At 38.3% G+C, this 12,343-nt stretch overlaps 1 protein-coding gene across 4 annotated transcripts in view; it reads right to left on the minus strand.

Annotated features, from left to right (window-relative positions):
* The window catches only part of ROBO1 (roundabout guidance receptor 1), a 690,461-nt gene that overhangs the window by 20,232 nt on the left and 657,886 nt on the right, over positions 1–12,343 (minus strand). For 3 of the 4 annotated variants that reach the window (XM_088050995.1, XM_088050994.1, XM_088050996.1), the window contains 3 exons: positions 9,748–9,790; positions 5,973–6,127; positions 2,307–2,642 (listed from right to left, as the gene is read on the minus strand). In XM_088050995.1, the coding sequence (XP_087907121.1) occupies positions 2,307–2,642; positions 5,973–6,127; positions 9,748–9,790 (534 nt within the window). The remainder of the gene's footprint in view (positions 1–2,306; positions 2,643–5,972; positions 6,128–9,747; positions 9,791–12,343) is intronic. The other variant, XM_088050997.1, reaches the window with a different exon arrangement.

A 12,343-nucleotide genomic window follows, 5' to 3' on the forward strand; every position in this document is an offset into this window, starting at 1 on the left:
CAGTAAAATTGAATTCTGTGCACAGGGTTTTCACAAAGTCTCTGCAATGATCAAGTCTCAATGGATTTGTCTCTCTATCTATCTATCTATCTATCTATCTATCTATCTATCTATCTATCTATCTATCTATCTATCATCTATCTAATCTATCTTATACCTGTGTGAGCATTTTGTATACAAATACTGTCGCCTTGATTGATTTTCCATGCTCTCTGCCTAATTTGTGCATGCAGGCCAACTGATGGACTGCAGTATCTACTTTTGGTATTTCAAAGGTGACACACCCACATAGGAGTCAGCTCTGCCTGACAAGGGCTGAATGAGCTGCTGGAGCAACAATACAGCTCCAACTGAATTTGGATCACAATAAAAGACCTTTGTTTCAGGTCTGCTGGCTACAAGAATATTTTTATTTATACTTGATCATGCAGGTTCTACAGTCAGGGCCCTTTTTGCTAATAGCTGTTACCATAACTGCTCTCCAGTTCCAAAGCACTTGGTATACACTTATTACTTTTAAATCTAGATCTGGCAACCAGATCTGTAAAACTTCAACACAAATACTCATCTGGCAGAACAATACTCTTGTGCTAAAAAGCAATTACAGTTTACAGAGAACAGAAAGGAGGTAGGTTACTCTTCATACAGCAAATAAAACTGCATCATAAACAGAACCACTGGACATAAAGTAGTGACAATGAAGCACAGCGTGTAACTCATCAAAATAGTTACTTCCTATCACAAAAACTATAGGTATAATCAGCAGCAAGATGGCTTTGACTTAGCAAATGAGAAAACCAAGATCAGAATATTGACTCATAAAATAGCAAATCAAAACAAAAATAAACAAAACTAAGAATTCAGTCCCCATCTGCTGCAGAAATGTTTGTGATAATGTAAGCATGGGAAAAAGAGCAAAATGATAAATTCCACACCAGAGTGTATTCTGTGATAGTTTCTCAGCCTAGTTGCATTCCACAGACCACGCTGAAGCCCTACATACCGCATATGTTTACACAGAGGATAAACAGTAAATCAGCACTCTGAAATATGTATATATGACTGTCAGCAGACAATGCTTTAAGGGGGCCTTTCCACACTACAATATGCTAGAGAATATGCAGCTGTAATGTACACAGTTTGAAAGATGCAGTATCTTTCAGCACATAAAAACCAAACGTTTTAATTCCCAAAGAGGTACGTAATACACAGTTCATGAAAGAGAACAATTACAAAAAATACAGCTTTCACCCTCTAGTAAGGAGCCAAAACCCTTGAATTTTCTTTTGGCATTTTTATGCCAAGGGAAGGTGTGACATTTTACATTGCCCTTTGAACTCCTCTGTGAGTAGATGGGTCCGGTAGAGAAATCAAAATTCCTGTAATGAAATGTTTCTTTTTACTGGATCACTTATCACTATGCGATCACTTGAGTTACAACAATCCATGCAAAAAGTTCCACGTTAGAATGGGTCCAGCTCCTAGGGATACTGTTTTGCAAATCAGGTTATTAAAAGAGGTTGCATGGTAGCCTGGAGGACTAGAAAGAAGAAATCACATACCTATTTCTTCCAGCTCCCACACAGTATATTAAAGAAACATGCCTTCAAGGCCTCAAAAGCACATTCTGATGTTTCCCGTTAACACTGAAATCAATTTATTTTTAGCTTCTGGATCCACAGACTTCAGTCAGGGTAACACAAGAATTTAGTTTTCAAAATTGTGTGTGGTAGCATTGCCTCTGAATGTGAGAATTGAAGGCTTGCTAGGAACAAGTCTAAAATGAATTGGATCACTCCATTTGTGTCCCCAGTGTACAACACAATACAATTTTACAGAGTTTGATATGCAAAATTTCATTCGTTTACATGAACATGTACATTTAATGAGTCTCCATCCACGACTGGGAAGAGTGGGTTGACCTATTTAAAATTTAAGGTAGAGTATAATGTGACTACCATGCATCTGGCTTATGAATAAAATATCTGGCCTCTGTCCTAACCAATCCCTTAACTACTATTAAATTTAAATTAATCTCATATTCATAGGAAATGTATTTTATTTAACTCTTTTCTAAAGATACAGCTTGTTATTTTTTACAATAAATTCAATATCAGAAAGGTTATTGTGGTGCTAATTAACTTTCTGACACTGCTAAGGGTGTATTTCTGTATCTAAAGAGGCAGAAGTCTAAAAGCACCACAGAAGCCTGTAATTGCTGAACCTGAAAGCTTTAGACTCCCAGAACCAGAAGGTCAAAACTCCTCTGATGCCTAAAGAGGAGAAATAAGCTAAAAGCTCTTCACCTTTGTTTAATTTGTTTTGCTCCATAATGTTGTACTGTATGGGTGGAACCTCTTGCTTTTGCTGAACAGAGGGTTTCCAGTGTTTCTCATTCGTGTCCCCGCTGCCATTGTTAACATTATTGCTGATACTGGACTGGATGAGCTGAGTGGTGGCATAAGGAGTGGGCTGCCCAGGCTGGCTGACAAATCTTCCATCCTTTAGATTTGGACTATTGAAGGTTTTCATCTCATTGATTTTGTTGCTGAGGTCCACGTCCCCATATACAGTTGACTCAGGCAACATCAGGTTTGTCTGCTTGTTGTCCAGCTGATTGTTGTAATTTGCTATACAATCGGCTAACCACAGAGGAGAGAAAAGAGAGAAGGTCATTCTGTTCGCTCACACCAGACTTTCCATGAAACCCCCTCTAACATTTCCTCACTGCACAGCTACATGGCTTGAATCCATGTAGCAGACACACCGAGGCAGAAATACTGCCATTAACTATATAATTTACAGAATATTATTTACTTTATACACTACTGCTCCAAAAGCAGGGTTTACTGATCTGATTCATTGTAAATTCAGACCTGCTGAATTATATCTGCAATGACTTACCTTGCTGGGCTTCTCCATAGTGGCCATATAAACATTCATGTTTTTAGATATTATTCTCATAGATGTATATATATTCAATTAGTAATTGTGATTAAAATCACTTGCATTGAAAGAAAAATTCAACCAAAACTTAACAGTAGGAGTAACTAAATAAGCCCATCATCTCATGTCACCTCAACAATATCTAGACACTCTTGTATTCGTGGTAAGAAATAGACATACAACAGGTTTTCATAAAACAGACTTAAAAATTATTACATATAAGATAATTAAAGAAAAACAGTACAATGTAAAAGGTAACTCAGTACCCAGCAGCAAGTCTTTATTTGATCATCGTTTGCTTGTACAATTTTTGTATTTTAACTTGAAACAAAAAAGGCAGAAAAGCAATCTGGAATTTTTGCTGATTTTCAGGGTTTTTTTGGATATTGCAAAATACGTACTAGCACAGTATTACATTGTCCTGTATGCTCAAGATATATTGTATAGACAGCATGAATTCATTCTTCTGACACTGCATCCTGAGACCACCACCTATTGCAGACAGTAAATTGACATCTGCTGATGCTCTGGCCACTACTGCCTGAAACAGTGTCGCTGCCTTGACATGTTCTCTTGCCACTGTGTGACAGGAAGCCCACATATTTTTTCCTCTCCACATCCAGTCCACTGGGAGAATACTGAATGAAGTAAAGTACTCTGTGGGTCAGCAGTTAGAAGGCTTAGTGGAACTAGCATTCAATGATTCTTAAGCAAAAATTCTCATTTTTCCAGTTGATTAATGCATCAATACATAACACTCACCAGGAATATAGTTTTCCTCTTTTAAAAGAAGTGGTATTTGTGCTAACGAATTTGATTCAAAACCCCAAGTCCATTATCTGTGTCCACAATGAATTTACCAGAGAGGATGCCAAGTCAAACTACATACAGAATTCAAGATTTTACCATTACTCTAAATGAAATAACTAGCAAACATAGAGGATTTTCAATTTCAAAAACATTCCCTAATACATACATATTTTTAGAGGTATATTATCCGAGAAAGGGGAATAAAATAATGCTTGTATAAGAAAACCACCAATCCACATTTTTAGTGACTAAGGAACAGTATCAGAACATGCCACATAGAACTTATCACTGCACATTTCATGCCCCCCAGCCTGTGGGTTTTTTTGAAGGTTTTAGTGTTTGATGTATTTTTCCTTCTTATGTGAGGTGTTATTTACTGCCTCTGTTATTTATTGCTTCACAGTCTTCAACTTCTTGATTTCTAGAGTTTAAATGTTTTCATTACTCTCACCTACTGAAACCATACTAGTCTTTCCTCCTTTCCAAGTCTACTGAATTATCCAGGGAAATTATATATACAGTATATTCTTCACTCCTGATACCTCAGGCTTTGCTACAATATCCTTGCAGAGTCACTTATAACATAAGAGAAGCTCCTTTCATTTGCGGCTACATCTGATTTGTGTGTAAGACAGTATAATCAATACAGCATATGGTACATTTTTTTACACAGACACATCAGAATTCCTCATAACAAGTACTTAAAACTGGTTTACCTATATAAGAGAAGATTTATCTAGTTAGATTTTTTATGGTATCTACTTTTGGAACAATCGGTTCCCATTCTGTAGACTTGGAAGACAGTGCTCTGCTTAAAAGCAATTAAAAATGCAGCTACTTTGCATATTCAGAACTACTGAAGGGATATCCATTGCTGCTGCAGCAGAGCATAAACCAGCCCACGATGACAGAATTAAGAATATTTGGCAGAATTTCCAGGAAAGAAGAGTCCACTCTGAGCACATTGTCTGACCTGCAAGCTCCAAAGTTCAACTTGAAAGGAAGGAAACACTTGGTGACAGAACCAAGCTTAATATGAAACCTGAAGTGAGGGAGAATCCACTGCAGTTCAGTATAAGATATTGTAATAGGTTGCAACCATCAAAAATGTGCCTTCTCTTCCTTTTCTGAATTTGTCAGTTACCAGAACTTGCTATGTCTGTCCTTGCCACAGTAAACTATCTCTGAATCACAAAGCTTTTTATTATACAGGTACTGGTGGATGTGGTATCTTCAGCCAGAGTGAGAGACAAGTTTCTAACGCCAAAATCTCTCACCTTGCTCTGAAGCAGCTGGCACAGGTCACTGTCAGAGAGCATTACTGCAGGAGATGAATTGCCATTACCACCACTCATGAATTACCAGCCATTTGAGCTGGTTTCACATTAATTACAGGAGGCAATGCTGCTTAGCACTTGTGTGACTTCACGTACTGCCCCTCTGGATTGCTGGGACATGCTACCAGCAAAAAACAGTAGAGATACTAGTGAAAAAGGCTTATTTAATTCCTCACCAGTAACGCTAGGTTAAACCAAAAGGAACCTAAGGTCTGTTTAAAATAAAATGTGCAACAATTAGCACTCTGAGATGGATTTCCTCAAATGTGTTCCGTGAGGTTTTCTTCCAGAACTCTCTGAGTCCTGCTCAAGCTCCCAGGAACTACCACTTAACATTTTATAATTGCTTTAAGTGTGTGACATTAACCTCTTTATTCACATACCCTAAACAGAACACCATCTATCCAATTTTGTTCAGAATGGCACTCAAAATGAAGTTCTGAGTGTGACAAAACAGACTGACTTTGTTGCAAGCACTGTAGCAATGTTTTATTTCTTGCTTCCCATCACATCCAAACCCAGAAGGAAAAACACATTAGCATAATTTTGGTATTTCTTTTTCTCCATCCAAGCAACAAGGATGTACAGAACAACCCAAAAATGACCTTATCTGCTCTATTCAGAAGCCAAAATGCATTAGTTCAGTGTGAGTTTTGGCAGCATTGAACTTTGCAGGGGCTCCTGCTACAACTATCTAAAGAGGACCAAGAAAGGATCCAAAAAAAGAGACCAAAATCACATTCATGACACAGAGGAGACACCATATTAAGCCTAAAAGCATTGGAAATAAAAACCCAAACAAACCTGTACTGTCTGTCAGGTATTAGAAGCACATACTCTGTAAAGAAGATTCCTTAGCAAGGTAGAAACATATCTAACCTGGTCGACTGTACGTTGTAAGGTTGCTATCACTGTTGCCATTGCCAGAGGTGCAGCAGTTGATGGAGCAGTCATTGTGATTGTTCCCTGTGTTAGGCCAAGTATCTGCTAACCATGGCTGAGTGGCCGGTTCACTGATGTTTAGGAGTCCAGGCCTTTAAAAACAAAGCTTGGTCATTTCAAAAATTAAACAAAAGCATTTTCACATTGCAGTGACACTCTTCCCAAACGGCAGAGATGTTACAAAATAATACCATGCACCAACAGTCTTGAGAACTGAAAAACACAGCTTAATTCAATTATTTGCATTTTCAAGTCTCCTACCAAACTTGTCCCTTGCTAAATCCCTCAGGAGTGAGCAGTCAAGGACAGCATCAACTATTTTTACTGAACTACACTACAGGTTGGTGTGCAACATTTACCTGTCACTTTGGTTTTAATTTTTTAATTTTTTTTTTCTCTTAGGAGGTTATACTTTTATTTTTCTGCCCCTTCACCCCTTCTTAAAGAAAGCAGGGTAAAAAAGAGGAAACTGGCAAATCAAGTGAACAAAAAATGCACACATGGAAGCAGGATGGATATGCATAAGTAAGAGGCAAACTCAAATGTGACTATTCCCAAATTCTTGGTTATTTATGGAACAGGTTCTCCTCACCACCAGACAGTACTAACGCGGTGCATCAAAGGGAACAGCAGACAACACAAAACCTCTGTGGCTTGGGAGCATTTGGATCTGACTAATGCTGAGTGAGTTACACACACTTGTTCATGGGAAAGACACTCAGCTCCTAAGAGAGTCTGCGGTACTTGGGAATACTGACCACCTGAAAAATATCCCTGCATCCTGGCTGCATTTGGAATAAAGTGTATTCCTGTCATCAGCAGAAAGAAACAGCATTTCTTGTTTTCCAAGTTGCTGAATTTTTACAGTGAGTGTGAAAGGCTCTCTGATGAATGTCTTGTAGAATCTTTGGTGGCTCTTTAGTCTCCAAGCTAACAATGCAGCAGCACGTTACAGTCCCACACAATTTAAAATTGCCTTTGACAACTAAGGTGCTTTTAAAAAATAGATAATTTTCGCTACTGTCACATACACATATATGAACACAGTCCCCTTCTCTTGGGATTTAACAGGCAGCTTTCCATTTGAAATAGCACAGAAACTATTTTCCATAATATTAGATGTGATGATCTTCAAAAATAAAATATGCTAATCCTCTTAAACTGCAAGTTGAAAATACAAGCTGCATGCAGTTATTTGTGGGGGATAGAGTCTGTCAGTGCTGCGGGCTTAAGTCATAGACTTAGAATGACATTTAAAAGATCTATACATATATGTGTGTATATATATATATATTTCTGTACTGCATATGTCATCTGACAATTTAACATAGCAGGTGATGAGGCTTGACTTGCTGTCAGGCATACAAACCAGCCAATATGCATTCAGTAAAGAAGTTATTTTTTTAAAAAAAATCTGAAATAAATATACAGATGTGTAGGTTTGTGAGCAGGCCAGCTGATTTGAAATTCCCTGCATTTTTCCCTACACTCTGCTCTTACAATGAACCCACACTTCAAGGCATTTAGAGGAGACAAAGCATCCCAGAATGTTTCAGCACTTTAAAGATCTGTGCACTGGATTTTTGCACAGAGAATTAAAGATCCTTTGTTTCTAAAATTTACTTTGCATTCACACCTGCTGTCATGTAAGAAATGTGGTGTGATGTACATAAGCAGATGAGAATTCTACTAATTGGACCCATTTAAGTGGAACTGTAGGCAAGAGATGCTTGCATTACAGCTCCATAGCCTGGTGATGATTTGAGATCGTAATTTGCAAAGATCTTTAACCTTGGCATCAAATTTCTCTACTCCCTGAATTACTGGATGGGGGTCTGAGGAAGGGGTGGACAGAGCCAAGTTGCTGTGTGGGTGCTAGCTGGAGTCAATCCAGCACAATTACCACTACTCAAATCCTGTCTAGAAAAGGGATTGCCACAGAAATGGGTATTTTTTCAGCATCACACAAGTAGGGATTACGTTGAAATATATCACTGTGACATTTTGAAATCTGAAAAATGCTTTAACATGCTCACATAACTGCAGTTGGCAAAAAATGCTAAACCTTTCTATAACACTGCAAATATAAAGTAAGGAAATGAAAACCTTAGGTTTGGATATCAGAGGATGGTTTCACAAGCGAAAAAAAAACGTTTTTCTTTTTTTTTTTTTACCATTGCAGAACTATGTTTCATATTCTACAAAATAAGTTACATCACACATGCTGTCAATGCTATAGATGCAAATGAACAAAACCAGCACAGATGTTTGCACCTTGAATCAATCACATTGTTAGATTCTGGCACTGATACTGAACACTAGGACAGTAAAATTGAAGTTGATTCTCTAGAAGAACCAAAATCACTGTGCACGATGTAGACACTTGTGGGCTCATTTCTGTCCTCTGTGTGAGAGTGCTTCATCTAGCCTGTGCTAAGGGAAGAGACAGAAAGCACAGTGGCACAAAGAACACAAAGGATGTTAGCTGAGTATCTTTTTGAACAACTCTCAAGGAAAGAGAGGGTCCATCTCTCTCCTCTCCTATTTTCTTACTATCCTGGAGTAAGGGCAGCAACCCAGTGATTTACAGATTTTTCCATTCAAGAATCACATGGTGACTGTTCTAGAGGGTTCCCTCCATGCTCCTATGGCCATGAGAGTACAGCAGCACACAGGGCTGGACAGAGAGATCTGCAATTCCTCATAACATGCCAGGTCCAGCTGCAGCAGGACCTGAATAGCCTCACCTCTGCACAGCACTCAGGTAGACTGGAAATGCTTTATTTTATCCCTAACCTTTACAATTACCAAATATTTGCATGGTCTTGCAAATTAGGAATCACAGGATGCCACTTGTGAACAGGAATTGTAACAGGACTTTGTTGCCCAGCTGGTCTCTGAGATTTTAGCATTATTTCAGCATCATGCCAGATCTTTGAATGTGACCTAGAAAAAAATGGTGTGCTACTAAAGCACCACTGCTCTGACCTGCCTTTTTGCTAAAACAATTATTTTTCTTCCTGAAGAAAACTTCACCCCTACAGAGGAAATGCAAATTACTGTTTTCTCCACGGCCATTCATTAAGTAATAGCATAAACCCAGTGAACATGCCTTAGGTAAATCCTCAGTCTGGAATGGACCTGGTTCTCAGAGTGGGTGGTTATAAATTTACAACCTGCTTCCCTCTCCTTCAGTGCCCCATATATTTTAAGCAATGTTTTACCTGTTTTGCATTCACAGAAAGATTTTTTTTTCTTAAAATGTCATCTTATAAGCCATTTATGTCTTCAACAATTTTTTCCAATAAACGTTTTCTTTCTTTGTAGTATTTGTGAAGCGGCTGTATTTCTTAATCTTCATAAAGGCCATGACTTAATTACTTTTACTCCCTTAATCAGGTGGTGAGCCAGGTTTTTATTTTAAAGTTAAAGCACTCCCTCTGCTGCTCATTTTTTGAGATGCAGTTTTTACAGGTTAACAAAGCTGAAAATATTTCAAATTATGTTTTGGGAGTCAACCTAAAAAATCAAACCATATACCCTCCTTCTAAACAGAAAATATATGGCCAAAATGTATAGCTTAATATAATGAACTAAAACATATCTCTGCAAGTGATTTTTTTGCCATCACTTACAAGGACAATTGAACTCCTGGAATCCTTAAATTTATTTGCACACAATTTATACCTGTAAGAATAAAGCACATAATTACCTGCCTCCACTGCTTACGGCCTCTCCTCCTCTCTGATATGTTACTGAAATAGTTAAAAATAAAAAGAAGGAAAAAATTTAAAAATTATACAAGACTCCTTCAATAACAATATTTAGTTTGCCTTTGTTTCATTTTAGCTAAGACAATAATTGTGCATTGTTTATACATTAATTCTGAATCTCATTCTGCAAGCTGCTATTTCAAATCCAAGTTTAGACGTAATACTTGTGCTGTTTGATATCTGCTATCCTAGCCCCAACAGGGTTTTATATTTCAGTTCTGTTCTGACACACACACACATATGCATTGCTTAAGAAATCAGGAAGCCATACATCAGGTTGAACTTATTCTTAACATAACTCTGCTGACTTCAGTGGAGTTACTCTGTGGAAGAATTTAGGTCATATATTTATTTCATGAATGGCTGGATGTTAAACCTTTGCTCTACCTTATTATTTTGGCAAGATTAAAGAGGTATCATGATTCTATAACAGACCTTACTTCCAATGTAAATACTGGCTCATTACAGCTGAAGCTACTGCTAAAACAAATGGTCTTTCTGAATGTTACTGCAATACACTCAGGGAACAAGCACACTCTAGAAGTCCACAAAAAATCCACATTTTGTAACATTTTACAACAGCATTTATAAATTATACTAAATAATCTAAAAATTTAAATATATAAATGTTGGTTAAAAAACAGTCTGGCAGAAAGGGCACTTTCTAAATTAGAAGGAACAGTTTTTCTAGCATTACAGAAGTATTCTCCATTATCAAAGTGGATGTCCACACGCATTTGTTTGTTGACATGGATTGCATATCCTTCATAGGAAGAAAGATGCTTGAGAAGTTAGCTTTTAGGATGCAAACATCCAAGAAGAAACAGTACTATAAATTTTGCAGGTTTGCATAGGGATTGGCAAAGGGTTAAGGAGACTGAACTCCCTGCAGATGCTGATAGATTCTACACTTTTCAGCTAGGAATGTGCTGAAAACAAGCAGCCAAATTCTGCTCTTTAAAAGAACTCCAAACTGGGAGTCTGCAAGAGAGAGATAAATGCTGGCAGTGATTACAGTAACAGGATTAAAATGTAGGATGCATTCCTACAGGTAACTCTTTTACTGCAGGTAATGCTACAGAGGGGAGCCTGGTTCCATTTAAAGTCAAAGCATGACTGAGATTCTGGATTCAAAAACAAAGGTTTTTTTCTTTTAAGTGTTTTTTATATGCCTTATGGTTTTCCCAGTTTCTTCTTTAAGAATCCCAGGGCTATTTATTTTCGAGCTCTGACATATCTTAGGGAGCACTGATATTTTCTTTTAATGTTAAGAATGTAATGGAGAGAAAAGACGTTAGCTTCCAACCTCTGCAGAATTTCAGTGGCGTGCTACAACGGAGATTACAATCGAAGCCCTCTGTTTAGCCAATTAAAGGAACAGCAAAATAATAAAGAGTTACTTTATTACTCTCCACTGAGGCACTCAAAGGCCTAGAGAAACATTGAAGGCCACTCTGGCTCATGCTGAACAGGAAGCAGCTCCACTGAACATGACAGGCTGACTTCTGAGAGCAGGCACTCTCCATCTGGGTTACAAGCACGTGGGTAAATCAGCCCAGCACAGCCCGGTCCGTGCGGATGGGCGCAGGCACGCGGGGTGCGCCTCCTCTGCGGTCCAGCTTGAAGGATGTCACTCAGCTGCTGCACAGAGGCCACATCAGCACAGTGCTGATTAAAAGCTCATCTTCCCTGGGAAACTGTGTGTGCAGAGGAGGGGCTGGGTGGGTTTCACCCTGCCGGGATATATACACGTCCTACAAGTCTCATAGGTCTCTTGTGAAAATGGAGGATTTAGAACAAAGGAGGAAGAAACAACCTGTCTGTTAATTCAGGCTGTGGCTAAAAGAAAAGCAGAACACTGATGGGTACAGAATGTGCTGGATTTTATCCACTGCAGAGGATGAGCTGCTCAGCTGTCAGACTGCAGGACCCACTGAAGGTCAGCTCTACAGGATGGAAAGGCTCTCATGGGCTTTGGTGGGCTATGGTTCACATTATGTCATGTTTTGCACATTTCTAAACAAAACTAAACAGAAGGTGATTTTAAACTCACACCGATTTTGAAATGAACCTCCTTTTAAGATGAACAGGATAATTATTTTAAAATTTCATAGAAAAATACCATTTAAGGCAGCAATCTAACTTTGATTTTCTGTATCTTCCAAAGCAGACAACACTGGGGTCACTGGATTAATGCAGATTCAGAGGAAGGAAAAGGAACAAATATTTTACCAACTATAATCTCATTGAATCTCTTTCAAGTCAGCATCTGGGCTCTGCTAACTCATTCCTCCTCCATCAGAGGCACCTTTTGCATTGCTAGACGTGGGAGGTCACACTACTACCTTGGAATATGCAGGAAGACAGCCCAGGTTGTACAAACTGACAGGATCATGCTACAGAATGGCATGCTGGTGTGGAATGGTGTGCTATGAAATGGTACACACAAATAGAAAATATTGTCAGCCACAAAGCAAATGCACATTACTCAGAGAACAAATAATGATACCTGCCATTAATGACATTGTTTATAAA

Source organism: Pseudopodoces humilis, chromosome 2, assembly GCF_049639895.1.
Source record: "Pseudopodoces humilis isolate 2021_Gansu_Grassland_sample_001 chromosome 2, ASM4963989v1, whole genome shotgun sequence".
Classification (NCBI taxonomy): Eukaryota; Metazoa; Chordata; class Aves; order Passeriformes; family Paridae; genus Pseudopodoces; species Pseudopodoces humilis.